Source organism: Macaca nemestrina, chromosome 16 (assembly GCF_043159975.1).
Source record: "Macaca nemestrina isolate mMacNem1 chromosome 16, mMacNem.hap1, whole genome shotgun sequence".
Taxonomy (NCBI): domain Eukaryota; kingdom Metazoa; phylum Chordata; class Mammalia; order Primates; family Cercopithecidae; genus Macaca; species Macaca nemestrina.
In genome coordinates, this window is record NC_092140.1 from 77201276 (window position 1) to 77226639 (window position 25364).

Consider the following 25364-nt stretch of genomic DNA (forward strand, 5'->3'; position numbering starts at 1 on the left):
CCAAAAAAACAAAAAGGAAAACAAACAAACAAACAAAAAACCCCACGAAAATTAGCCAGGCATTGTGGCACATGCCTGTAGTCCCATCTACTTGGGAGGCTGAGGTGGGAGGATCGTCTGAGCCTGGAATGTGGAGGTTGCCATGAGCCAATATCATGCCATTGCACTCCAGCCTGGGTAATAGAGCAACCCTGACTCAAAAATAAAATAAATTCGGCCGGGCGCGATGGCTCACATCTGTAATCCCAGCACTTTGGGAGGCCGAGGTGGGGGGTCACGAGGTCAGGAGATCAAGACCATTCTGGCTAACACGGTGAAACCCCATCTCTACTGAAAAATACAAAAAAAAAATTAGCCGGGTGTGGTGGCGGGCACCTGTAGTCCCAGCTACTTGGGACGCTGAGGCAGGAGAATGGTGTGAACCTGGGAGGTGGAGCTTGCAGTGAGCCAAGATGGCACCCCTGCACTCTAGCCTGGATGACAGAGTGAGACTCTGTCTCAAAAAAATAAATAGATAAAAATAAATAAATAAATAAAATAAGTCCTCTCTACTTCTACCTTTAGGACCCTCCACTTCTTTTTTTTTTTTTTTGGAGACAGAGTCTCCCTCTGTTACCCAGGGTAGAGTGCAGCATGCAGTGGTGCAGTCTTGTCTCACTGCAATGTCCGCCCCCCGGGTTCAAGCGATTCTTGTGCCTCAGCCTCTTTGAGTAGCTGGGATTATACGTGTGGCTAATTTTTGTATTTTTAGTAGAGATGGGGTTTCACCACGTTGGCCAGGCTAGTCTCGAACTTTTGACCTCAGGTGATCCGCCTGCTTTGGCCTCCCAAAGTGCGGAGATTACAGGCGTGAGCCACTGTGCCCGGCCTAGGGCCCCTTGTTTGTGGCCAACTTCTCTTCTTTTTTTTTTTTTTCTTTTCTTTCCAGCCTTTTATATATAGACTCATTTGTGTGGGTGTGTCTGTGAAACATAACATATATAATACAGAAAAATATGCTAAAATATATACAGCTTAATGAATAATTATAAAACACAGACCTCTGTAACCGCCACCCAAAGCAAAAACAGAAAATTTTCCGTGATTTGGATCTGACTTTATGGATTTGTCATGGGAAGTTGTGTTATAATATAAAAGGCCATATACTTTGGAGCCAGATTGACTATGGTTCAAATCCAGGGTTTGCTGTTGATGAAAATTAAGTGGCTTTTGAACTTCAGATATCTCATCTATAAAAATTAGGTGATAGTAAGGAATGGAAATAATACATAAAAAGCACTCTGCACAATGTCAGGCTTATAATAAATGTCCATTTGTTATTGCACTCATTCATTTTTTCTATTTCTTTTTTTCCACATGACATCTTGGAAGACTTTCTCTGGCTTTATAATTTTATTTTTTACATTTATCCGTTTTCTCATTTGAGTCCCTCATTCCCAGTATTTTGCCAAACCACCTAACCAGCTTAATAACTTTCTCCTTCCAGTCTGAGGCAACATATACTATCTTACTGTTTTTGGTCTTACTGGTTTTTTTACTTCTTCTCTGCCTCTGATATACCATCTTATTTCCTACCTTCTGCTAGAATTCATGTACAGGGGAAATTTTAAAAGTTTGTGGAAAAGTGGAATCAAAAGATAATAAAATATATAAACTTGATTTCTCAACATAAGCTCCATCAAAGTCAAGACACTTTTGTAAGTGATACTACCAGCCATTGTCTATCCTTAAAAGAACTGAGGGTCCTGGGAATTTAACCATGTCAGCGCAGTCTTTTTCATGATATTAACTGAAGAAAACTAGATGGCCTTTACAGTTTGTTTTTTTAAGATTAGGAAACAAAAAGAAGTCACAAGATGCCAAATCAGATCTGTAAGGTGCATACCTAATGATTTCCTATTGATTCTCTTGCAAAATTGCTCTTGTTTGATGAGAAGAATGAGCAGAAACATTGTGGTGGAGAAAGACTCTCTAGTAAAGCTCTCCCAGGCTTTTTTCTGCTAAAGCTTTGGCTGACTTTCTCAAAACACTCTCGTAATAAGCAGATGTTATCATTCTTTGACCCTCTAGAAGCTCAACAAGAATAATACCTTGAGCATCCCCAAAAACTTTTTAGTCATTAGCTTTCCTCCTGACCAGTCCACTTTTGCTTCATTTTTTTTTTTTTTTTTTTTTTTTTTGAGACGGAGTCTTGCTCTGTCACCCAGGCTGGAGTACAGTGACGCGATCTCGGCTCACTGTAAGCTCTGCGTCCCGGGTTCAGGCCATTCTTCTGCCTCAGCCTCCCGAGTAGCTGGGACTACAAGCGCCTGCCACCACACCCGGCTAATTTTTTGTATTTTTGATAGAGACGGAGTTTCACTGTGTTAGCCAGGATGGTCTCGATCTCCTGACCTCGTGATCCGCCCGCCTCGGCCTCCCAAAGTGCTGGGATTACAGGCGTAAGCCACCGCGCCTGGCCTGGCCTGCTTCGATTTTACTTTGTCTTCAGGATCATACTGGGAAAGCCATGTTTCATCTCCTCTTACAATTCCTTGAAGAAATACTTCAGGACCTTGATCCCACTGGTTTAAAATTTTCATTGAATGCTCTGCTGTTGTCTACAGCTTATCTGGGCACAATGGTTTTGACACCTATCAAGGGGAAAGTTTGCTCTACTTTAATTTTTCAGTCATAATTCTGTGAGCTGAACCAATCAAGGTGTCTGTGGTACTGGCAATTGTTTCTGCTGTTAATCAACAATCATCCTCTATTAGGGCACGACCAAGATTAATTTTTTCCTCAGATATTGATGATGTTTGCCACTGTGGACTTCATCTTCAACATCGACTTGTCCCTTGTTGAAAGGAGTTAACCATTTGTAAACTGCTGATTTCTTTGGGGGCATTTTCCCCATAAACTTTTAAGTGCATCAGTGAATTCACCATTATTTCACCCAAGCTTCACCATAAATTTGATATTTGTTTTTGCTTTAATTTTAGCAGGATTCCTGTTGCTCTTCTCCTAGGGGCTCATTTCAAATTGATGTCTTACCCCTTACCCCTCTTAGTGCCTCAAACTAGATCATGTTCAGACATATATAGGAAGTTAGTATAAGTTTATTTTGGTGCAAAAAAAATTGAAATCCATGGAGTTTTTTCATAATACACATTTTTAATGAACTTTTTTTTTTTTTTTTTTTTTTGAGGCGGAGTCTCGCTCTGTCGCCCAGGCTGGAGTGCAGTGGCGCGATCTCGGCTCACTACAAGCTCCGCCTCCTGGGTTCCCGCCATTCTTCTGCCTCAGCCTCCCGAGTAGCTGGGACTACAGGCGCCGCCACCACGCCCGGCTAATTTTTTTGTATTTTTAGTGGAGACGGGGTTTCATTGTGTTAGCCAGGATGGTCTCGATCTCCTGACCTCGTGATCCGCCCGCCTCGGCCTCCCAAAGTGTTGGGATTACAGGCTTGAGCCACCGTGCCCGGCCTTTAATGAACTTTTAAAAGTCACCTCATAGTTCTTCTCTGCTACTTCGTTTTCTCATATGTTCTATCTTTTTAACCTGTATATATATTCCATCCTCACTGTTTGCTGTATATCTGACATTTATTCTTCTTAAAACCTTTCGTTCTTGGATCTCTAACCTTTTTTTTTTTTTTTTTTTTGAGATAGAATCTCGCTCTGTCGCCGAGACTGGAGTGCAATGGCACAATCTCGGCTCACTGCAACCTCCGCCTCCCAGATTCAAGGGATTCTCCTGCCTCAGCCTCCTGAGCAGCTGGGATTATAGGCATGCACCATCACATCCAGCTAATTTTTGTATTTTTAGTAGAGACGGTTTTTGCTGTGTTGGCCAAGCTGGTTTTGAACTCCCAACCTCAGGTGATCCACCCGCCTTGGCCTCCCAAAGTGCTGGGATTACAGGAGTGAACCACCGTGCCCGGACTTCTTTAACCTTTTGATACTAACAACCTTGCTTGCTCTCTTCCCTGTTTATAGACTTTTCAAACTCCGTAACCTTTGTCTAATCTCAATTTTTGCTGACTGAATCTCCCCAACCTTGGTATTCCACTTAAGGGAATTTATACTCTTTCAGCTATCCTAACTTAATATCAATAATTTCCTTTTAACAGGTCTTTCCTTCATGTCTTTTTTGAGACAGGGTTTCACTCTGTCACCCAGACTGAAGTGCAGTGACACAATCACAGCTCATTGAAGCCTCAAACTCCTAGGCTCAAACAATTCCCCGCCCCCCTTCCCTGCCCAGCCTCCCAGGTAGCTGGGACTACAGGTGTGTACCCACATCTGGCTGATTTTTTATTTTTTGTAAAGATGGGGTCTCACTGTGTTGCCCAGGCTGGTTTCGAACTCCTGGGCTCAAACGATCCACCCACCTCAGCCTCCCAAAGTACTGTGACTACAGGTGTAAACCCCAATATGTCTTTTAATAGGCCTCTCCTACATCAGCCTTTAACCTTTTTAAGCTATTCTGCATACTATTTATTTGAACATTATTTTCTTTCCTCCCCTTTGCAGTGCCCCATCCTTAGCGTATCTGTGGAATACACTCCTCACTCCCATCCTAAAACACACACACACATGCACAAACACCCTGTTATTTGCTTCTTAGTTAGTTTCAGCTCTCTTGATCTAATCCTTATCATTCCTACACATCATGATCCTTCCATGCATGATACCTTTTTTATTTCCAGCTGTCACTGCCTTTCTTTTTAAACGCATCTTTGAGAAGCTAGTTCAGTTGCCACTTTCTTTGTGAGGTCTTCCATCACTATTCAAAAATATAGTGATCTTGTTTTTTCAACAAAATTATACAGCCTTGTAATATCCCTAGTATGTAAAGCAGATGGTGTAATGGAGACAGATGGGGTTCTAGCTTTAAGACCAGCCTAGAGCCTGTGATAGTGGTTAAAGTGAGATGATTAGGGCCTCAACTAGCACTTGATATTAGGGGTGATTATATAAATGTAAGAAATGTTTAAGAGGTAAAATTGACATGATATATTGATTAGATGTGTCTGAAGAGGAAGTCAAAGTCAAGGGAAATAATGACTGGCTGAATGTTATAATACCAGTGGACATAAAGAAGCAGGTTCATAGTGACAGGCTTTGGAGGTCAAAGAGATTTTTAAAGTAGAAATGGCTGCTGTGTGCAGTGGCACTTGCCTATAATCCCAGCACTTTGGGAAGCCAAGGTGGGCAGATCACCTGAAGTCAGGGATTCAGGACCAGCCTGGCCAACATAGTGAAACCCTATCTCTACTAAAAGTACAAAAATGAGCCAGGTGTGATGGTGTGCACCTTAATCCCAGCTACTTGGGAGGCTGAGACGAGAATTGCTTGAACCCCAGAGGCGGAGATTGCAATGAGCCAAGATGTGCCACTGCATCTCCCGCCTGGGTGACAGAGCGAGACTCCATCTCAAAAAAACAAAAACAAAAGTAGAGATGGCTAGCAGGCAGTTGGATTATAACAAGGTGAAATTCAAGGACAAGGCAAAGGATAGCCATATCATATCAGTCTTAAGAGTCATGAATTTAAGTGGTAGTTAGTGTCTAAAAAGATGTTTTACTGTTTTTTTTTTACAGTCCTTCATTACAGTTTGAAGCTGCTTGGGCATTAACTAACATAGCATCAGGAACTTCTGCACAGACTCAAGCTGTTGTGCAGTCTAGTAAGTAAATTCCTTATTGTCTGAACTTTTTATTTTTTAATGATGGCAAGGAAGTAGAATTTTGTAATAAATTTTATCTTGTAATATTTTTTAAATGATGACTTTTATAAGTTACTTTTGGTGACCAATATCTTTTTCATAGCCATTATTAATCTATCATGAAAAAATTTTAATTGTGGTTACTAAAAGAAGAGTAGAGTTTTATCTTTTGGAGTAGACATCATGCTGTGATAACAGGATTTTAAATTTCCATTTCTGATATCTTCAGGATGCTGAATGGCTTCTGCCTTATAGCTTATGACATTTTAAATTTTACTTTCCTCAAGGTGGGCTAATAATTATTGTTAAATGAAACTGACACAAGCTCTTTAGAAAAGTACTAGATATCACCACGTATGTTGTTTCTTATAGTATGGGACACTTAGCTAACTTTAGGTGTGGTAATCAAGGTGATTTTAAGTAGCATGTGATATGGCACTAAGTTACATTGAATCAAGTATTGAGAATACCATTCTCACCAGACCCACAGATGGCTCATGCCTCTACTCCCAGCACTTTGGGAAGCTAAGGCAAGCAGATCACTTGAGTTCAGGAGTTCAAGAACAGCCTAGGTGACATGACAAAATCGTGTCTCTACAAAATATTAAAAAATTAGCTTTGCATGGTGGCGCGTGTGCCTATAGCCCCAGCTATTCAGGAGACAGAGGCGAGAGGTTCACTTGAGCCCAGGAGGCAGAGGTTTCTGTGAGCCGAGATTGCACACTGCATTCCAGCCTAGGCGACAGAGTGAGACCCTGTCTCAAAAACAAACAAAGGCCGGGCGCCATGGCTCACCCCTGTAATCCCAGCACTTTGGGAGGCCAAGGCGGGTGGATCACGAGGTTAGGAGATCGAGACCATCCTTGCTAACACAGTGAAACCCTGTCTCTACTAAAACTACAAAAACAAAATTAGCCGGGCGTGGTGTCGGGCGCCTGTAGTCCCAGCTGCTTGGGAGGCTGAGGCGGCAGAATGACGTGAACCCAGGAGTAATACACAGATACAGCAAAAAAAAAAAAAAAAAACTACTTAAATATTACTAGGGGAAAATACTGAAATTGATTATTTTTAGGGTAAAGATATTTGCCACATTTGTTCTTCCAGCAAACTATAATTGGGCAGCTACAATATGCCGGGCTCTGTATTTGATCAATTTCTTTGAGCTGAAATCTATAAACTCTTCAACATGTTGCTAGTATAAATATTAGTTTTTCTTTATAACAGATGCAGTACCTCTTTTTCTGAGACTTCTTCATTCACCACATCAGAATGTTTGTGAACAAGCAGTATGGGCTTTGGGAAACATTATAGGTAAGTGGTTTGAAAGGAATCCTGTTAAGAATCTAAATTAACTTTTTTCCTACATTGGCATAGCCATTACATACTATGTTTCCTCTGAATTTAATGTGGGTTGACTCTCTTCTTGCTTCATAAGTACTAACTTAAGATGATACTCTTTGAAAAGGATATACAATTTGCTGTTAGCATTGGTAGGTTAAATTTATGTTCCCCAAATCAAAATCTGGAGAAACAACATTTGATGCCTTTGACTAATGGTGAGGAAACATAGAACGTCAGTGTTCCCACATGAGCCATTGCATACATTTCAGACTTTCTCATCCTGAATGTAAGTTTTTTTTAAATACAATTTTCATTTCTGTAGGTGATGGTCCTCAATGTAGAGATTATGTCATATCACTGGGAGTTGTCAAACCTCTTCTGTCCTTCATCAATCCCTCCATTCCCATCACCTTCCTTCGGAACGTCACATGGGTCATTGTCAATCTCTGCAGGAATAAGGATCCCCCACCGCCTATGGAGACAGTTCAGGAGGTAAATGAAGAATTGTAAAGGCCAGATGGTATATTTTCCCTATGTTTGTACTTCAGGAATTCATTTACAGGGGACAGAATAACACATATACTGATTTCATTGCAGGTGTGAGTTTTTTTTGGGTTTTTTTTTTTTGAGACGGAATCTTGCTCTGTTGCCCAGGCTGGAGTGCAGTGGCGTGATCTTGGCTCATGGCAAGCTCCACCTCCCAGGTTCATGCCATTCTCCTGCCTCAGCCTCCTGAGAAGCTGGGACTACAGGTGCCCGCCACCACGCCTGGCTAATTTTTTTGTATTTTTAGTAGAGACGGGGTTTCACCATGTTAGCCAGGATGGTCTCGATCTCCTGACCTCGTGATCCGCCTGCCTCGTCCTCCCAAAGTGCTGGGATTACAGGCGTGAGCCACCACACCCGGTGTGAGATTTTTAAAGTAACATACTGTATTTAGTTACTGACCCCTATGAAATAAAAGTTGAGTGTCTAACTAAAAGAAGGTCCATTCATCCTATGCTTATTTTTTAATTGATTATCTTCATAAAAAGAAAATATAAAAAATTCAGAGAGAAAAATACAAAAGGAAAACAGTCTCAAAGTTTTATTACTGTATTGCATTGTTGGTTTAAAGCTATAAAAGGGGGTTGCTACAGGCAAAACTAGTATACTTACATGCAAATGTTCTTGAATGAGTTTGCTTTAAGTCCAATTGATTTTTTTTCTTCTTCTTTTTTTGAGACATTCTTGTTCTGTTGCCAGGCTGGAGTGCAGTGGCGTGATCTCAGCTCACTGCAGCCTCCACCTCCTGGGTTCAAGCAAGTCTTCTGCCTCAGCCTCCTGAGTAGCTGGGATTACAGGCCAGCACCACCACACCCGGCTAGTTTTTGTATTTTCAATAGAGATGGGGTTTCACTGTGTTGGCTAGGCTGGTCTTGAACTCCTGACCTGAAGTGATCTGCTCACTTCACCCTCCCAAAGCGCTGAGATTACAGGCGTCAGCCACCGCCCCTGGCCTAACTCCAATCCCAAAGTGCTGGGATTACAGGCGTAAGCCACCACCCCCGGCTTAATTCCAATTTATTTCTGATAAAATTGGAGTTATTAAAAATGTGACATATTGGCCGGGCGTGGTGGCTCATGCCTGTAATCCCAGCACTTTGGGAGGACGAGGCGGGTGGATCACGAGGTTAGGAGATCGAGACCATCCTGGCGAACATGGTGAAACTCTGTCTCTACTAAAAATGGAAAAAAAATTAGCCGGGCGTGGTGTCGGGCACCTGTAGTCCCCGCTTCTCGGGAGGCTGAGGCAAGAGAATGGCGTGAACCCGGGAGGTGGAGCTTGCAGTGAGCAGAGATCGTGCCACTGCACTCCAGCCTGGGCGACACAGTGAGACTCCGTCTCAAAAAAAAAAAAAAAAAAAAAAAAAATTGACGTATCTTTTGTTAAATCTACTAGTTAAAGCAAAAACTTTTTTATTTACGTTTGATATGTAAACAGATCCGAGTACTTTGCATTATTTAAAAAACCCTACATAACCTTTATTCACTGTTGACTGTATTATCTCTTTTTTTTTTTCTTTTTTTTGAGACAGTCTCGCTATATTTCCCAGGCTGGAGTGCAGTGGCACAATCTTTGCCCACTGCAACCTCCACCTCCCGAGTACAAGCGATTCTCATGTCTCAGGCATGTGCCACCATGCCAGGCTAATTTTTGTATTTTTAGTAGAGTTGGGTTTTCACCATGTTGGCCAGGCTGGTCTTGAACTCCTGGCATCAAGCAGTCCATCCACCTCGCCTTCCCAAAGTGGTGGGATTACAAGCGTGAGCCACCACACTTAGGCAACTGTGTATCTTTAAAATGGACATCTTTCTGTAGCACCTGCTACTTTTTGTTGCTGTGCAAAGGTATTTTGTGTGATTTCCTACCACCCCCCTGCTCCGTTTCACCCAGATTTTAAAAAGAGATCTTAGGGGCCTGAATTCAACAAGCAAAGCTTTGTACTTTGTACTGGTTCGAATTTTCTTGACTAAAACTGAGTTGAAAACTTTAATTTGACTTAAGTAGCTTATTAAATAAAATCGTATTTTTACTTTAAGCAGGTAAGTGAGACAATTATGGCAGTTTTAAGTGTGGCTTTTCTTAAATAGCTGTAACTGTATACTTGCATCTCCTTTTTTTCCACTTGACATTTTATGTCATAAAGAAGCTTATTAAAAACAAATGTTTTTCTTTTAAGGTACATTAACTTCTACCAGATTTATTTGCATGTTTTAACTTGTTAATTGAACATATTTCAGTTTAACATTTGAAATATGTTTTTGGTTTTTTTAGATTGAATTTATCAGATTTTCTTTTTCCTAAAAGATTTTCAGACAAATTTAACATTGTCTTTCTCGCTCTACAAACCTTATTTACCTGCTTTTTATGTCAAAGTTGTTTATTTTTAGACATATTTATTAACTAATGTTAATTATTGTTTATCTTCTTTCCTCAGATTTTGCCAGCTTTATGTGTCCTCATATACCATACGGATATAAACGTAAGTTAAGAAGCAGCTTAAATGTGGGATTTTGCTCTTGATAGGACTGAAAGGGTTTTTATATAAGTGTCAGCATACATTTTATCAACTTGTCGAGTTTCTACAATGTAGATACAGTTTTCAGAAATAGGGTTAAGCTTAAATTAGGTTTATAGCTTAAATCTGTAAGTGGTAATAGCCATACAGCAAAAATGCTCACTTTTGAGAAACTACTGCATATGTAGTTTATTTCTGTCATTATTAAGTAGTGTTTTTAAGCATTAATATTTGTAAAGCAGTAAAACCTCATGAAGCACCTTACTTTTTAAAAAAATCTCACTGGTTCTTACAACAGGTAGGCTAGATATTATCCCATCCCACCCCTGCCCCGCCCTTTTATATAATAAGAAGAAATGGACTCTCAGAGAGAGGTTAAATGACTTATCTAAAGTGGAAGAGCTAGTAAGGGTCAGAGTCAATATTCAAACTGAAGTCTTCTCATAACAGATCTTGGGTACTTGTCACAAAACCATGCTGCCTTTTTATGCTACAACCTTTTTAGATATAGTATTGAAGAATATATAGTTTTAAATGCAAGGCATTTTTAGATGATTTTTTTTTTCATTATATTCAGATTTAGTGAAGCATTTACTGTCTACATTCTGGCAAGTTTGATACTATCTAGGCAATCAGAAAATTCTCCTAAACCAGTAAGGTAAATTGTTACTCTTCCATGGAGTAAAACAGTGGATACCTTTTGGTGACTAGTGTTGATCCAGTTTCTGTTATTCTAACTAATATCTCTTTCTGATTTGTTGTATATTTGTGTTTTGGTAATCTTATCTTTATTCACATACACGTAACATGTACATACATATGTGTATATGTGTGGCAGAATTGTGAATTGTGTGTAATTTATCATTGGGATGAAGAAAATACATCTTTGCTTACATTTCTCACAAGGCAATATAATTTATATATAAAAATTCTATCACATTAGCTCATTTGCAGATTTTAAGCTCTTGGGATGGAATCTTTTAAAGGTAGCTAAAGTCACTTCATGTTTGACACAGCCTAATGTCATTAAAATGAAGTTAAAACATGTTTATATGCTGTCTTATTTCCAAAATGAATATAAAGTAACTTAACAAAAGACATATAATATCTGTAAAGGAAAAGTAAAATTTATACAGAAGTTTAGTTGTTGCTGTTGAAAGTTTAGTTGTAAGCTTTCTGACAGCGAAGATTAAAAGGGGAATAGGCAAAATATCTGCTGTTTGCCTCAGGACTTTCCCCCAGAACATTACAGAATTAATTATAGGCAAATAAAAGCTTTCACCATCTGTTGGTTGTGTTTATGTGAAAACTGGGGTATTAAAGTGCCAGTGTACTGTAGTTACGGATACATTGGTCAAGTTTAGCAAACACTCACAAATTGTTCCACTTAAAGCCAAAATTGTGCCATGAATTGTATACTCAGTGATAACACATAAAGAGACCGTGCCTTCTAAGACCTTAACATTAAAAACGTAAAAAGAGTAAAAGGAAAGAACTTATGTCAAGAAATTGCTCTGCTGGATCTCTTTCTGTAGTCTCCTTTTATCTTACCAGTATCCTTGTAAGATAAGTTTTTTTTTTTTTTTTTTTTTTTTTTTTGAGACGGAGTCTCACTCTGTAGCCCAGGCTGGAGTGCAGTGGCCGGATCTCAGCTCACTGCAAGCTCCGCCTCCCGGGCTCACGCCATTCTCTGGCCTCAGCCTCCCGAGTAGCTGGGACTACAGGCGCTGCCACCTCGCCCGGCTATTTTTTGTATTTCTTAGTAGAGACGGGGTTTCACCGTGTTAGCCAGGATGGTCTTGATCTCCTGACCTCGTGATCCGCCCATCTCGGCCTCCCAAAGTGCTGGGATTACAGGCTTGAGCCACTGCGCCCGGCTGTAAGATAAGTTTTATTCTATTTTACAAATACAGAGATTGAAACCCAGTGAAGTTAAATAATCTTTCTAAAGTCATACAACGAATGAGAGCCATACCTGAGAACTGAAGCCAGGTCCAAGGCCTGTGCTTTTTCATACCATGATCACATATTCAGTATAATCCATAGGCTCACAGTGAAAAAAAAAAAAAAAAAAAAAAAAATCATACCATGAGCACTTAAACACAAAACATGGTATGAAAGCCAACAAGAAAAAAAGTACGATAGAGGAATGACAAAAGTGCTGTATTATGGAATCACAGACAATTTTGTCTGGTGAAGCAGAAAGCTTCATTGACAAAGTAACATTTGAGACGAGCATTATAAGGAGACAAAAGTGGGGCCAGAGCCAAAGATTATAGTGTTCATAGTTAGCATTTTTTGAGTTTAAAATCAGCCAGGCACTGTTTTAACCACTTTTGATATGTTAACCCATTTAATTCTTACAAAAGTCTTGTGAGATTGGTACTCTCATTATCTCCATCATCTACAAACGTTGTAAGAGAAGCAGAGGTACTTAAGTAATTTGTCTCACATCATATACCTAGGATGAATAGGATCTTGACAGGTTGAGAGAAAGTCATTTCAAGAACATGGGGGAAGATACTAAGGACTCAAGAATACATGGAGGTTTAAGAGAATACAGGTAGATAATAACCTAATATATTTGCTAAGGAGTTGATTTGCAGAGTCTTTGATTCTTTTTTTTTTTTCCAAGATGGAGTCTCGCTCTATCACCTAGGCTGGAGTGCAGTGGCGCAATCTAGGCTCACTGCAACCTCCGCCTCCCGGGTTCAAGGGATTCTCCTGCCTCAGCCTCTCCAGTAGCTGGGATTACAGTGTATACCACCACTCGCTGCTTATTTTTTATATGAGTTTTTTATTCTATATTAAATAGTTTTAAGTTTATCTTGTAACGAGTACAGAGTCATTGTATATTTTTTAAATTGTGAAATGATATTTCTGTTTTATACAGATAAAATTATCTGTAACAGATAAATAACACATAAAAGGTATGGAAGGTTTGGAGGGGGGTAAGTTTGAATGTAGGTAGATGTATTTTGCTATCATAATAGGTTTAGGGAAATCGATGAAGGCATGGGCTCTTACTAAATTGCAATGGTAGGAATGGTTAGGGGAGAAAAAACTTTGAGTGTTAAGAAATAGAGTAGAACTTGGAACTTGTTCCTCAGTGGTGGTATTTTGCAAAAGCAAAAGACAATACAGATTTTGGATTAGTCAGTATTTAAGGGATTGATGAAAACCTGGGCATTGAATGAGATTGCCTGGGGGAGGCTGTATTTTGGAAGGAGGGCTAAAAATGTAACTGAGGAATTCCCTGCATTTCAGCAATGGCAGCAAGGGAAGAAGAACCAACAAAGGAGTTTTTAAAAGTAGTGTGATGATGGCTGGGCATGGTGGCTCCCGTTTGTAATCCTAGCACTTTGGAAGGCTGAGGCGGGCGGATCACTTGAGGTCAAAAGTTTGAGACCAGCCTGGCCAACATAGCAAAACCCTGTCTCTACTAAAAATACGAAAATTAGCTGGGCATCGTAACGCGTGCCTGTAATCCCAGCTACTCGGGAGGCTGAGGCAGGCGAATCGTTTGAGTCAGGGAGGTGGAGGTTGCAGTGAACCAAGATCTTGCCACTGCATTCCCTCCTGGGCAACAGAGCGAGATGCTGTGTTAAAAATAATAATAATAATTAAATTAAGTAGTGTGATAGAAGCATAAACTATGGAACAAAGAGTGGGGGAAAAAAAGGCAGAGATTTAATAGGTTCTAGGTCGTATAGTCTTGTCTAAAGAACTACATATCCTTTTTATGTAGCAGATAAGGAGCCAGAGAATAAATGGTCAAATTTTTATTTTGGGTTGATAGCTCAAAGGCTAATATAGCTCAAAGGCAAGAAAATCGCTTGAGCCCAGGAGTTCAAGTCCAGCCTAGGCAACATACTGGGACCCCATCTCTAAAAATAAAAAATTAGAGACTACAAGTATCTGCAGTTTCAGGGTGCCTAAGACCCAGCTGTAGCTTACCTTCTCCCAGCCTTTGAGATATTGTCATGGAGTCCCCACTGAAAACGGTTAATTGATCTCAGTCTACAATTTCATTATTAGCTAGAAAAAAAAATAGTTTTCTGCTAATAATAGTAACCATGTAATAGAGAAATATCTTAAGGCATCATGTCGTTTTGCACAGGATTCTGTTTTGTGGACACAGTTTATTTAAACACACTATTATGGATAGGCATTTAGGCTATTTCCTGAATTTTGCAAATGTAAAAGTATTATACCAAAGACTAATACTTATATATGTGTGTTTTCATATATTGGAGGTATATCTTCAGGGTTTGTTCTTAGAAGCAGGATTGCTGGGTCAAAGAGTGAATGCATTTGTAATTTCGTTGCATACTGACAAATTCCCTACTGTAAGGGTTGTGCCATTTTGCCTTGGTATTTGGGAAGGTTTGTATTCTTGTTCTAGTGGTAACTTTTATTCTTTTATCTTTTCTTTTGTACTGTTTTGACAGTTTTAAACAACCTTTTTCGACTCCTTTATCTATTATGTAGTGTATGCAGTGATGCATAGCTTACTGTGCATTCAGAAGTGAAAGTGGCTTTCTCAGTATCCTTGCCAAGAGTGTGTTGTCACATTTAAAATTTTTGATCATCTGATAGGTGAGAAATAGTATCTCAGTTTTACTTTGCATTTTACTTTTTATGAATGAAGTTGAACAATTATTTCGTTTGTTTAAGGGCCATTTTAGTTTGTATCTTTGCGAACAGACTAGTCATATTTACTGTCCGTTTTTCTGTAGGATTTTTGGTCTTTTTCTTAGGTTTTAAGAGTTCTTTATATATTAAAGATATTCTCTTCCATACTTAAAATACTTCCCTAGTTTGTCTTTTGTCTTTGAGCATGATATTTTGCCAGGTGAACTTTTTGTATATAATCAAATTCATCAATCTTTTTTTAATTCTATCTACATTTTGTCTGAACTATAGATGTTTTATGTTAGAGAAATATCTATACATTCCTTTTTTTGGGTGTTCTATCAAGGACACTAAAAAAATGTGATGAATTTTTCAGTGTCTATAGAGAAAATTATATTATTTTTCTCCTTAAATCTACTATTAAAACTTATATTAATGATATTTTAAAAAATTGACCCATCCTTGCATTCTTTGAATAATTTCACTTGATCATTTTATGTTAGTTTCTTAATGTAGTACGTGATTCTGTTTAATATTTTATTTCAGATTTTTACATCAGCATTCACGTTAAGTGATACTGGTTTGCAGTTTAGCTTTTGTTCAATTTATTAGGCAATAATTGACATTAATTACAAATACTAATATTAAATTTAATTATATTAATACAGTTAGTTAATGGTGCTATCATCTTGATGTATTAGGTTTTATACTTTTATTGTTTTATTAAAGTTTAGATGTTAATGTTATGGTTCCTTCATTTTCTGTACTCTGGAACAATTTATATAGCATCGAGTCTGTCTGACCTTTGAAGATTTGATAGTTTCCCTCTTAAATCCTTTGGGGTTTTGGTACTTTTTTGTGGAATTAGTTTCGTGATAATTTTCTTTATTTTTGATGTGGAAGTTGGCTTGTTTAAGCACTCTTTCTAAAGGAGGTCAGTTTTTATAAACTATTGTTCTAGGAAATTTTTCACTGCATCTACGTTTACTTGCATTAAAGTGTGCAGGGTAGTTTTTATACGGGTTTTGTTCTAATTTATTATTTTAAGGGTTATTATCATTTCTCATTTTGTGTATTTGTGCCCCTTCCCTGCTCTTTTCTAATTAAATTAGGTAGGACTTTTTCTGTGTTTCTTAGTTTTTTGTGTTTTGTTTTGTTTCAGAGAACCAGGGTTTCAGTTTATTAGCTAGATCTGTGATTTTTCTGTTCTTTATCTCATTAATTGTGTATTTTTCATTGACACATCATAATTACCCAACATCCGTAGTTTGCACTGTGGTTCATTCACTCTTGCTATTGTGCATTCTGTGGGTTCAGACACATTTGTATAAATTTTTAAGGCTGTGAATTTTCCTTTAATCACTGTTTTAAATAAACCTCATAGATTCTGATGTGTGGCATTTTTGTTTTAACTTTTTAGAAATTTTGTTGAGTTTAGTCCAGGCATTTTGGCTCATGCCTGTAATTCCAGCACTTTGGGAGGCTGAGGTGGGCGGATCACCTGAGGTCAGGAGTTTGAGACCAGCCTGGCCAACATGGTAAAACCTCATTTCTACTAAAAACACAAAAATTAGCTGGGTGTGATGGCGCGCGCCTGTAATCCCAGCTACACAGGAGGCTGAGGCAGGAGAATCACTTGAACTCAGGAGGCAGAGGTTGCAGCGAGCCAAGATTTCGCCCCTACACCCCAGTCAGGGTGACAGAGTGAGACCGTCTCAAAAAGAAAAAATAGAAATTTTGTTGTTGGGTTTTTTTGTTTTTTTGTGTATTTTTTTTTCACCCAAGAGCTGTTTAATATAAGGCTATTACATTTCTGTATAGAAAAGGCTTTTTTGGTTTTCAGTTTAGTTTAGTTTAGTTTAGTTTAGTTTAGTTTAGTTTAGTTTAGTTTGAGACAGAGTCTGGCTCAGTCACCCAGGCTGGAGTGCAGTGGCACAATCTCGGCTCACTGCAACCTTTGCCTCCCGGGTTCAAGCAGTTCTCTTGCCTCAGCCTCCCGAGTAGGTGGGATCATAGGCACGTGCCACCATGCCCTGCTAATTTATGTTTTTAGTAGAGATGAGTTTCTCCATGTTGGTTAGGTTGGTCTCAAACTCCTGACCTCAGGAGATCCACCTTCCTCAGCCATCCAAAATGCTGGGATTACAGGCGTGAGCCACCACGCCCGGCCAGTTTTCATTTTATTAATGTATAATTTTATTGCTTTGTGATAGGCTTATAATGTTTCTGACTTAGGTAATTTATTACTGTTTTCTTTGAACCTAATGTGATATTTGTACATGTGCAAGTTGTTGCCATTATTGGGGTATAAAGTTCAATATACATTCATAAGAGTTATATCTTTATTTTTTGCCAATTTGACTTCTCTCATATGACAGTAGTATGTTAAAACCTATCATTAGTATGTTTTTGCATATATTTGTGTGTGTGTTTATTCTCTGCTTTAAAACAGTGATTGCAAGGTTATTTGATTAATAGATGTTTATAATTGTTGTATTTTCATGATAATTTGTGGGATTTAACTTTCTAAGGTATCTTTTTCCTTTGTAATGCTTTTTAGCTTAAATTCTACTGGTCTTTTTACAGGATTACAACCTCAGTTTTCTTTTTATCGTTTATTTGGTATACTTTTGCTCATCCCTTTATTTTTAGCCTTTCCAAATTCTTTGTTTTATGTGTGTCTCTTGTATACAGCATGGAATTGAGTTTTGTTTTGAGAGCCAGAGCCAATTTGAAAATCTTTTTTTTTTTTTTTTTAAATAGGTGAGTAGGCCCATTCACATAGGTTGATAGATTGATTTGAACTGTCACTTTGTGAAATAATTTCTGTGTTTTTTTTTCTCTGCTTAGCATACTTTTATCTTTTTCAATTTTCTTTTGGTATTTGGGGAGATTTGTATTTTTGTTCTAGTGGTTACCTTTACTCTTACACCTTTTTAATGCTCCTTTTTTACTATCTGTTTTGACAGTTTAAAATATGTTTTTTAACTTCTATCTCTTACCTGTGCAGTGATGCATGAGCTTATTCTATTTTCTCTTCTCTTGCCTCAGCCTCCCATTTTTTAATCTGATTCTAGACTTACCTGTTTTGCCAAATTTGGAACATGTTTCTTCACATTTTTTTCAGCTCCTCCTTTCCTTGTAGGGACTCTGAAGACACAAATATTAGATCTATTTTCATTGTGCTGGAAGTTCCTGAGAGTTAATTTCTCTTTAATCTTTTTTTTTTTTTTTCTGTTGTTCAGTTTGGATGATTTCTATTGAAATGTCTTTGGGTTCGTTGATTTCTTTTTCCCCCCTCCATCATGTCAGGTTTTTTTGCTGAGAATTCTCATTTTAAATTTGTTTCAAATGTGTTCATAATTGTTCACCAGTGCATTTTTATGGTAGTTACTTTAAAATCTTATCAAGTCCTTGTCAGATAATTCCAATATCTGTGTCGTCTCAATATTGGCATATGTTGACTGTCTTTTCTCTTTTGAGAAATTCCTGGATCTTGGTATGAAGGGTTATTTTCCATTGTAGCCTACACATACTGGTGTTATGCTTTGAGACCCCTGTTTCTAGATAAATCTAGTTACCTGTTACTGCCAGGCTGGGCAGTAGCCAGACTTTGTTCTCACACACAGCATCTGCAGACACCTCCAGCAGGGAGGCCTCCTCACTTCCAGGGTGGGAAATGGGCTGGTAGGTGGGCTCTGCTCTTAGGCCCAGCTTCTATCCTCCAATTTTTGAAGTTGCAGTATTTCTATTTTTCTAAAACCTATAACATTTACAAATTCTTTTTCCACTCTTATCTCCATGTTTGTGTTAGTCCTTGATATACAATTAACATATGTTATATACTCATTTATCAATCCTGTTGCTGAAGTTGCCCCAGTCATCTGTTGAATGAAGCTCATGCTCTAGTTAAGGGATCAGTAAAATTTTCTGTAAAGGTTCAGAGAATATTTTAGGCTTTGCAGGGCATATAGTCTCTTCCACTGAAGTAGACTTCCCTCTCCCTTTCTCTGCTCTCTTTTACACAGTCTTGAGGCAAGAGGTCCAGACAAAAGCTAGAATTTAATTTTTTTCTCCTCTTACAGGTAATGGAAATTTTTAGTGTTCTCTGACTCTTAGTGATGCTGAAAGGGTGTGGGTTATATGTGTGGTTTTATTTTATTTATTCATCTATATGCTTTTTTGAAGGGTATGTGAATTCAGGTGCCTGCTATTCTTTTAGGGCAAAAAGATGTGATGTCTTCAATTTGGATGACCTAATAGGAAACATCTTGATTTTGCATAAGCTACAACCAGTGCTTATATTCCTCTGTGACAACACCAAGCAGTGCGACATACAAGATCTGTGACTTTGAATATCACCAGATCTCTGAGCCTGTTTTCTTCTATGTAGTTGCAAAGTTGCAAAGTTAGGATGGGCATAGGACATGGTTTATACTCCAGGCTTTTCAGTTGGGGACACATTTCAGGAGATTTTCAAACAATTTTTTCCCCAGATGAAGTTAAAGTGCCAAGTCATTTCTTTTATTAGTTTACTTTAGTAGTCTGAAAAATTGTATTACTAAATATGTTGGAAAACCAGTAGAGTATATAGAAGACCTTTCTGTTCCCTTCTGAACTTAAAACAGCATGGTGTGTTGGCCTCATTCTTGTAAATAGTGTTTTTCTATGTGATTATTAGGTAGCTAATTTGTGAGGGCAGGGAGAATTACTTTTCTGCCTGTTTTTAAATGCATCTATCTGATACATAAATGCAGAAGTTGGAATAGAAGTTTTCCCAGACTTCTGTGTCTCATTTTTTGTGAAAAATGATCTGAGGTAGGCATTGAGAGACAGATAAGGTACTTTCTACTTAGTAGGTTAATCAGCTAAGCAGATATTTTTGCCGCTAAGCTAAAACATGAAATTTGCTTACTTTTTCTGTCACTACTCCTGAGGCGTGTTGAACATGTAAAGCAGTCAAACAAATATGTAAAATGGTTTTTCTTTTGTGTTTCCTGTAGATTCTTGTAGACACTGTTTGGGCTCTGTCATACTTGACAGATGGAGGTAATGAGCAGATACAGATGGTTATTGATTCAGGAGTTGTGCCATTTCTTGTGCCCCTTCTGAGCCATCAGGAAGTCAAAGTTCAAGTAAGTATTTTTAAATTCTTCTTATTTGTATAGAATTGTTTGCTATAACCAGTTAACTTGTACAACTAGGCTTTAATTCTATCTGTAAGTGCTTATCTTCCAGATTTCTTCTGCTAGTCCCTGAGCCTCATTTTGTTGATTTCCAAATCTTTATCTCACCCAAATTCGTTGCTGAGTTCCACCCTGTATAGCCAATTGTTCTTGACCCTTTATACATACCATCTAAGAACTCCTTCAAGCTTTCCATGTTTTACTAGACAGAAATGAAACGATCATCTCCTACATACCTGCTCTTCTTCCTTGTCTGCTTTCAGTGAACAGCATGGCCTAAGCTAGAAATTTTGATTCCTCCTTGCAATTCCCATTCCATTACAAAATCATTTCAATTCTTCTTATATAGGTTCAAATCTGTCTCTCCTTATCTATCTGGAACCACAGATTTAGTTCAAGACTCTGTCTTTCCCCCAAATACTTGGAATAACCTAATTTCATTTCTACTTTCTCTCCCACTCTAATTAGGGGTAGGCACTTGCTAGATCTGTTCATCCTACTTCTACCAAAGTGACTTTCTAGGTGGAAATGTGTGCCCATTCCAGGCCTTTATTAAAATATATATGTATTTTTTTTGAGATGGAGTCTTGCTCTGTCCCCCAAGCTGGAGTATGGTAGTGGGATCTCTGCTCACTGCAGCCTCTGCCTCTTAGGTTCTAGCGATTCTCCTGCCTCAGCCTTCAGAGTAGCTGGGATTACAGGCATGCACCATCACACTCGCTAATTTTTGTATTTTTAGTTAGAGATGGAGTTTCACTATGTTGCCCAGGCTGGTCTTAAACTCCTGACCTCAGGTGATCCCCCACCTTGGCCTCCCAAAGTGCTGGGATTACAGGCATGAGCCACCATGCCCAGCCTTAAGAAACTGGACTTCTAGCATTTTAATTTAGATTTATTTTTTTTATTTAATTTCCTTTTATTTTTTGAATCTTTTTCCAACCAATTTTCACACAATTTTTTTTTCATGAAGTTTCAGTTTTTCACAAGAGACTATTTAAAATTCAGAATTGCTCTCAGACTTCTTGATGTTTTGTGAAAGGATGAAATAAGTGTTATTCACGCCTTGGCATTTTTACTTTTTCTCAGGATTATGAAAAATATAGAATCAGTCTTATAAGCAAATAAATTTATAGAAAACATTTTATCCCCACCCTAGACAGCAGCCCTCCGAGCAGTTGGCAACATAGTGACTGGCACCGATGAGCAGACCCAGGTTGTTCTCAATTGTGATGTCCTGTCACACTTCCCAAATCTCTTATCACACCCAAAAGAGAAGATAAATAAGGTAAGGCATATAATGTCCTCATCATGCTATTTCTCTTTCTATGTCTCATTTTTAACTGTCTCCTTGTTTCTATTGCCGCTTGTGTGTTTTTCTTAAAAACCACTGCAGTGAAGATGAGAATTATTAAATCACCTCTGCAAATGTTTTTCTTCAACTTTTTTTTTTTTGAGACAGAGTCTGTCACCCAGGTTGGAGTGCAGTAGCACGATCTCGGCTCACTGCAACCTCCGCCTCCTGGGTTCAAGCAGTTCTCCTGCCTCAGCCTGCCAAGAAGCTGGGACTACAGGCGTCCGCCACCACACCTGGCTAATGTTTGTATTTTTAGTAGAGATGGGGTTTCACCACGTTGTCCAGGCTGGTGTCGAACTCCTGACCTTGTGATCCGCCTGCTTCAGCCCCACAAAGTGCTGGGATTACAGGTGTGAGCCACTGCACCCAGCCTTTTTCAACTTTTAATTGCTTCTGGTAGGTGCTGCCCTGATCATCACAGAGTAAAAAACATTTTTAGACTACCTGTGTTTCTATTTAAATAGACTGAGCATAGCAACAATCATTAAATTGTAGCCACTTGAAAGTGCAGACAAAATCTGCCATTTGAATGGGCTGGTATTTTTGTTAAACAAACAGATCATAAAAATTTGATCTCCCAGCAAAATTAGATTGAATCCAAAGACGAGGTGCCTAAATTCAAGGATCATAAAAAATTACTCTTTTTAAGATTTCAAGCTTCATAGACAAGTTTATTATTAATTGTGTAATACGTACTTACTAGTAAAAAGTCTTCATGTCTGGCTTATTTCATCCAGCATGTTTTCAAGGTTCATCCATTTGGCAGCATGTGTCAGAACTTCTTTCTGTGGCTGAATAAATACTCCCTTATATGTATACACCACGTTTTGTTTTTCCATCTTTCTGTTGATGGACACTTGGGTTGTTTCCACCTTTTCACTGTTATGAATAATGCTGCAGTGAACATTGGCATACAGATACCTATTTGAGTTCCCACTTTCAATTTCTTTGGATAGTAACTGAGAGTAGAATTGCTCGATCATATGTTAATTCTGGGTTTAGCTTTTTGAGGAACCACCAAACCGTTTTCTATTGCAGCTGCTTTACATTCCCACCAGCAATGTTACTAGAATTCTAATTTCTCCACATCCTAGCCAACGCTTATTTTCTATTAAAAATAATTATTGACATCCTAGTAGATGTGAAGTGGTGTCTCATTGTGGTTTAAATTTACATTTAGTTTACTGAAGTTTTGTCTGCCTAATATACTACCATCACCCAAACCCAGCAGAACTGATCATTTCTTCTTCGTCGTCATAACTATATTTATGTAGTTGCTTGACTATAATTTGACTGTTGAGTTCTTATAGAAAAGTATGGTGTCAAAAAACACATTTTAAAGATACATTTGTTCCAGTGAAGAGAAAGAAGCCAGAGACTTTCAGACTCTGAACCAGTTATTTTTACTATAGAAATTTTTAACAATATAGGTGATTTTTTTTTTTTTTTAAGTTAAATAAATGTATTCCATAACTGGAAACAACTGAGAAGTGAGGAAGCTGAGTAGAAGTCAGCAGAGAAAGGTTTCGGCCTGTGATGCAGTATGTTCTTAAGTGAGGGTATCGTAGGGGTAGAGGAAAATTTCATAGAAATGCTGTCTCGGCTTCAGCAAGCAATTAGTTACTTCAAAAATTTTTTGCCTTGAAAATTTGTTACTTGCATCTTGAGACCATCATGGGACCCCGGAAGTAGAAGTTACCAACTTGATTTTCTTCCCTCAGCATTTTTGTTTGAAACTTTTAAAATCTAACTGTGCAAGAATAGTATAGTGAACACCCATGTACTCTGAACACAGATTCAGCAATTATTAACAACTTACCACAGTTGGATGGCAAAATAAATTCAGTTGTGGAAGAGGAAGATACACATGTGATACTGACCTATAAACAGCTCACAGACGTTTTTGATGACTTCTAAATCCTTTAGTTTTAGAATATTTATGTTATGTAGACCCATGCTAGTTAGATGGTTAATTTCTATGGAATACTTGAATGACTATATCTTGTGAGTAAATGTTTTTAAAATAAAAAATTCACCTTTATTAGAAGTAGTTTTTAAGTAGTTTTAGAAATTCAGTTGTATAGTGGCTGGGCGCAGTGGCTCACGCCTGTAATCCCAGCACTTTGGGAGGCCAAGGCGGGTGGATCACGAGGTCAGGAGATTGAGACCATCCTGGGTAACACAGTGAAACCCTGTCTCTGCTAAAAATAGAAAAAAATTAGCCTGGCTTGGCGACAGGCTCCTGTAGTCCCAGCTACTCAGGAGGCTGAGGCAGGAGAATGGTGTGAACCCGGGAGGTGGAGCTTGCAGTGAGCCAAGATCATGCCACTGCATTCCAGCCTGGGCGGCAGAGTGAGACTCCGTCTCAAAAAGAAAAAAAAAAAAAAAAAAAAAGAAATTCAGTTGTATATTTATTTGTGTCTTTTAGAGGAAGCTGCTTTGTTCACTTCTGTATCACCATTTCCTAGAATAATGCCTAGCTTATAGTAGGCCTATATACTAATGAATGGATAAATGCCAGGTTATTAGAGCCCAAATATAATTAATGGAAATTTCCTTATTACTTGTTTAAAATGGAAGATTTTGTATACCTAATCAGTTTTTAGATGCAGTCTGTTTAATGTAATTTAGGTGATTTCGTTATTGTCTATATAAAATATATTAAAATAGAAAGGCATTAAAGGTATTATTTTTCAAATAAAGGTGCCCTATATTTTGTTCAATTATAGGAAGCAGTGTGGTTCCTTTCCAACATAACAGCAGGCAACCAGCAACAAGTTCAAGCTGTAATAGATGCTGGATTAATTCCTATGATTATTCATCAGCTTGCTAAGGTTGGTCATATTATGAGTTCACTGAGTCTATTAATCTGTTAATAACCAAGACTTTTTGGATAAAGAGTCCATTTTATGATCTCTTATTTTTAACCTTCAGGGGGACTTTGGAACACAAAAAGAAGCTGCTTGGGCAATCAGCAACTTAACAATAAGTGGCAGAAAAGATCAGGTGAGTTTGCAAACCTGTAACTGTCATGATTGTTAATACTGGAAAGCATGCTACTCTCTTATGTTTAGCAGTTGCTGACTGTGTTGTGTTCTTTTTGGGGAAAAGATAACTGTGTTGCCCAGGCTAGAGTGCAGTTGCTATTCACGGGCGTGACCATAAAGCACTACATCCTCCAACTCCTGGGCTCAAGATACCCTCCTGCCTCAGCCTTCCAGGTAGCACGACACCCTGCTGGGGAATAGATAATTATATAAATAAAAATATGTCTTCTCTTTTGTTGTCTAGGTTGAGTACCTTGTACAGCAGAATGTAATACCACCGTTCTGTAATTTACTGTCAGTGAAAGATTCTCAAGTGGTTCAGGTGGTTCTAGATGGTCTAAAAAACATTCTGATAATGGCCGGTGATGAAGCAAGCACAATAGCTGAAATAATAGAGGAATGTGGAGGTAAGAGTGGATTGATTGAAGAAGAATATTTGAGCACTGGAACTCTGAAACATTAGTTCTTTAAAGTCAACTTAGTAGAATGAAAATTACTAGGATATGTTGTTTTTAAATGATCACAGTATGTTGCTTTTCTTTTCTTTTCTTTTCTTTTTTTTTTGAGGCGGAGTCTCGCTCTGTCGCCCAGGCTGGAGTGCAGTGGCGCGATCTCGGCTCACTGCAAGCTCCGCCTCCCGGGTTCCTGCCATTCTTCTGCCTCAGCCTCCCAAGTAGCTGGGACTACAGGCGCCGCCACCACGCCCGGCTAATTTTTTTGTATTTTTAGTGGAGACGGGGTTTCATTGTGTTAGCCAGGATGGTCTCGATCTCCTGACCTCGTGATCCGCCCGTCTCGGCCTCCCAAAGTGCTGGGATTACAGGCTTGAGCCACCGCGCCCGGCCGAGTATGTTGCTTTTCTTTATTCACTATGTTTGCATTCCAAGAGGATTTTCCAGAAGGCAGTAGTCCATACTTTGCAAAAACTGGTTGTGAAGGTCACTGTGTAACCTTCTAGAGATTGACAACATAGTTTTTTTTTGGAGACAGAATCTTGCTCTGTCGCCCAGGCTGGAGTGCAGTGGCACAA

General features: G+C 38.6%; 1 protein-coding gene across 2 annotated transcripts in view; it reads left to right on the plus strand.

Moving 5' to 3' along the window:
* The window catches only part of LOC105490720 (karyopherin subunit alpha 3), a 95923-nt gene that overhangs the window by 66513 nt on the left and 4046 nt on the right, over nt 1–25364 (plus strand). For both annotated transcript variants that reach the window (XM_011756605.2, XM_011756606.3), the window contains exons 7-15: nt 5585–5670; nt 6934–7020; nt 7373–7542; nt 10032–10076; nt 19751–19882; nt 21090–21218; nt 24017–24121; nt 24222–24293; nt 24579–24741. In XM_011756605.2, coding sequence (XP_011754907.1) covers nt 5585–5670; nt 6934–7020; nt 7373–7542; nt 10032–10076; nt 19751–19882; nt 21090–21218; nt 24017–24121; nt 24222–24293; nt 24579–24741 — 989 coding nt within the window. The remainder of the gene's footprint in view (nt 1–5584; nt 5671–6933; nt 7021–7372; nt 7543–10031; nt 10077–19750; nt 19883–21089; nt 21219–24016; nt 24122–24221; nt 24294–24578; nt 24742–25364) is intronic.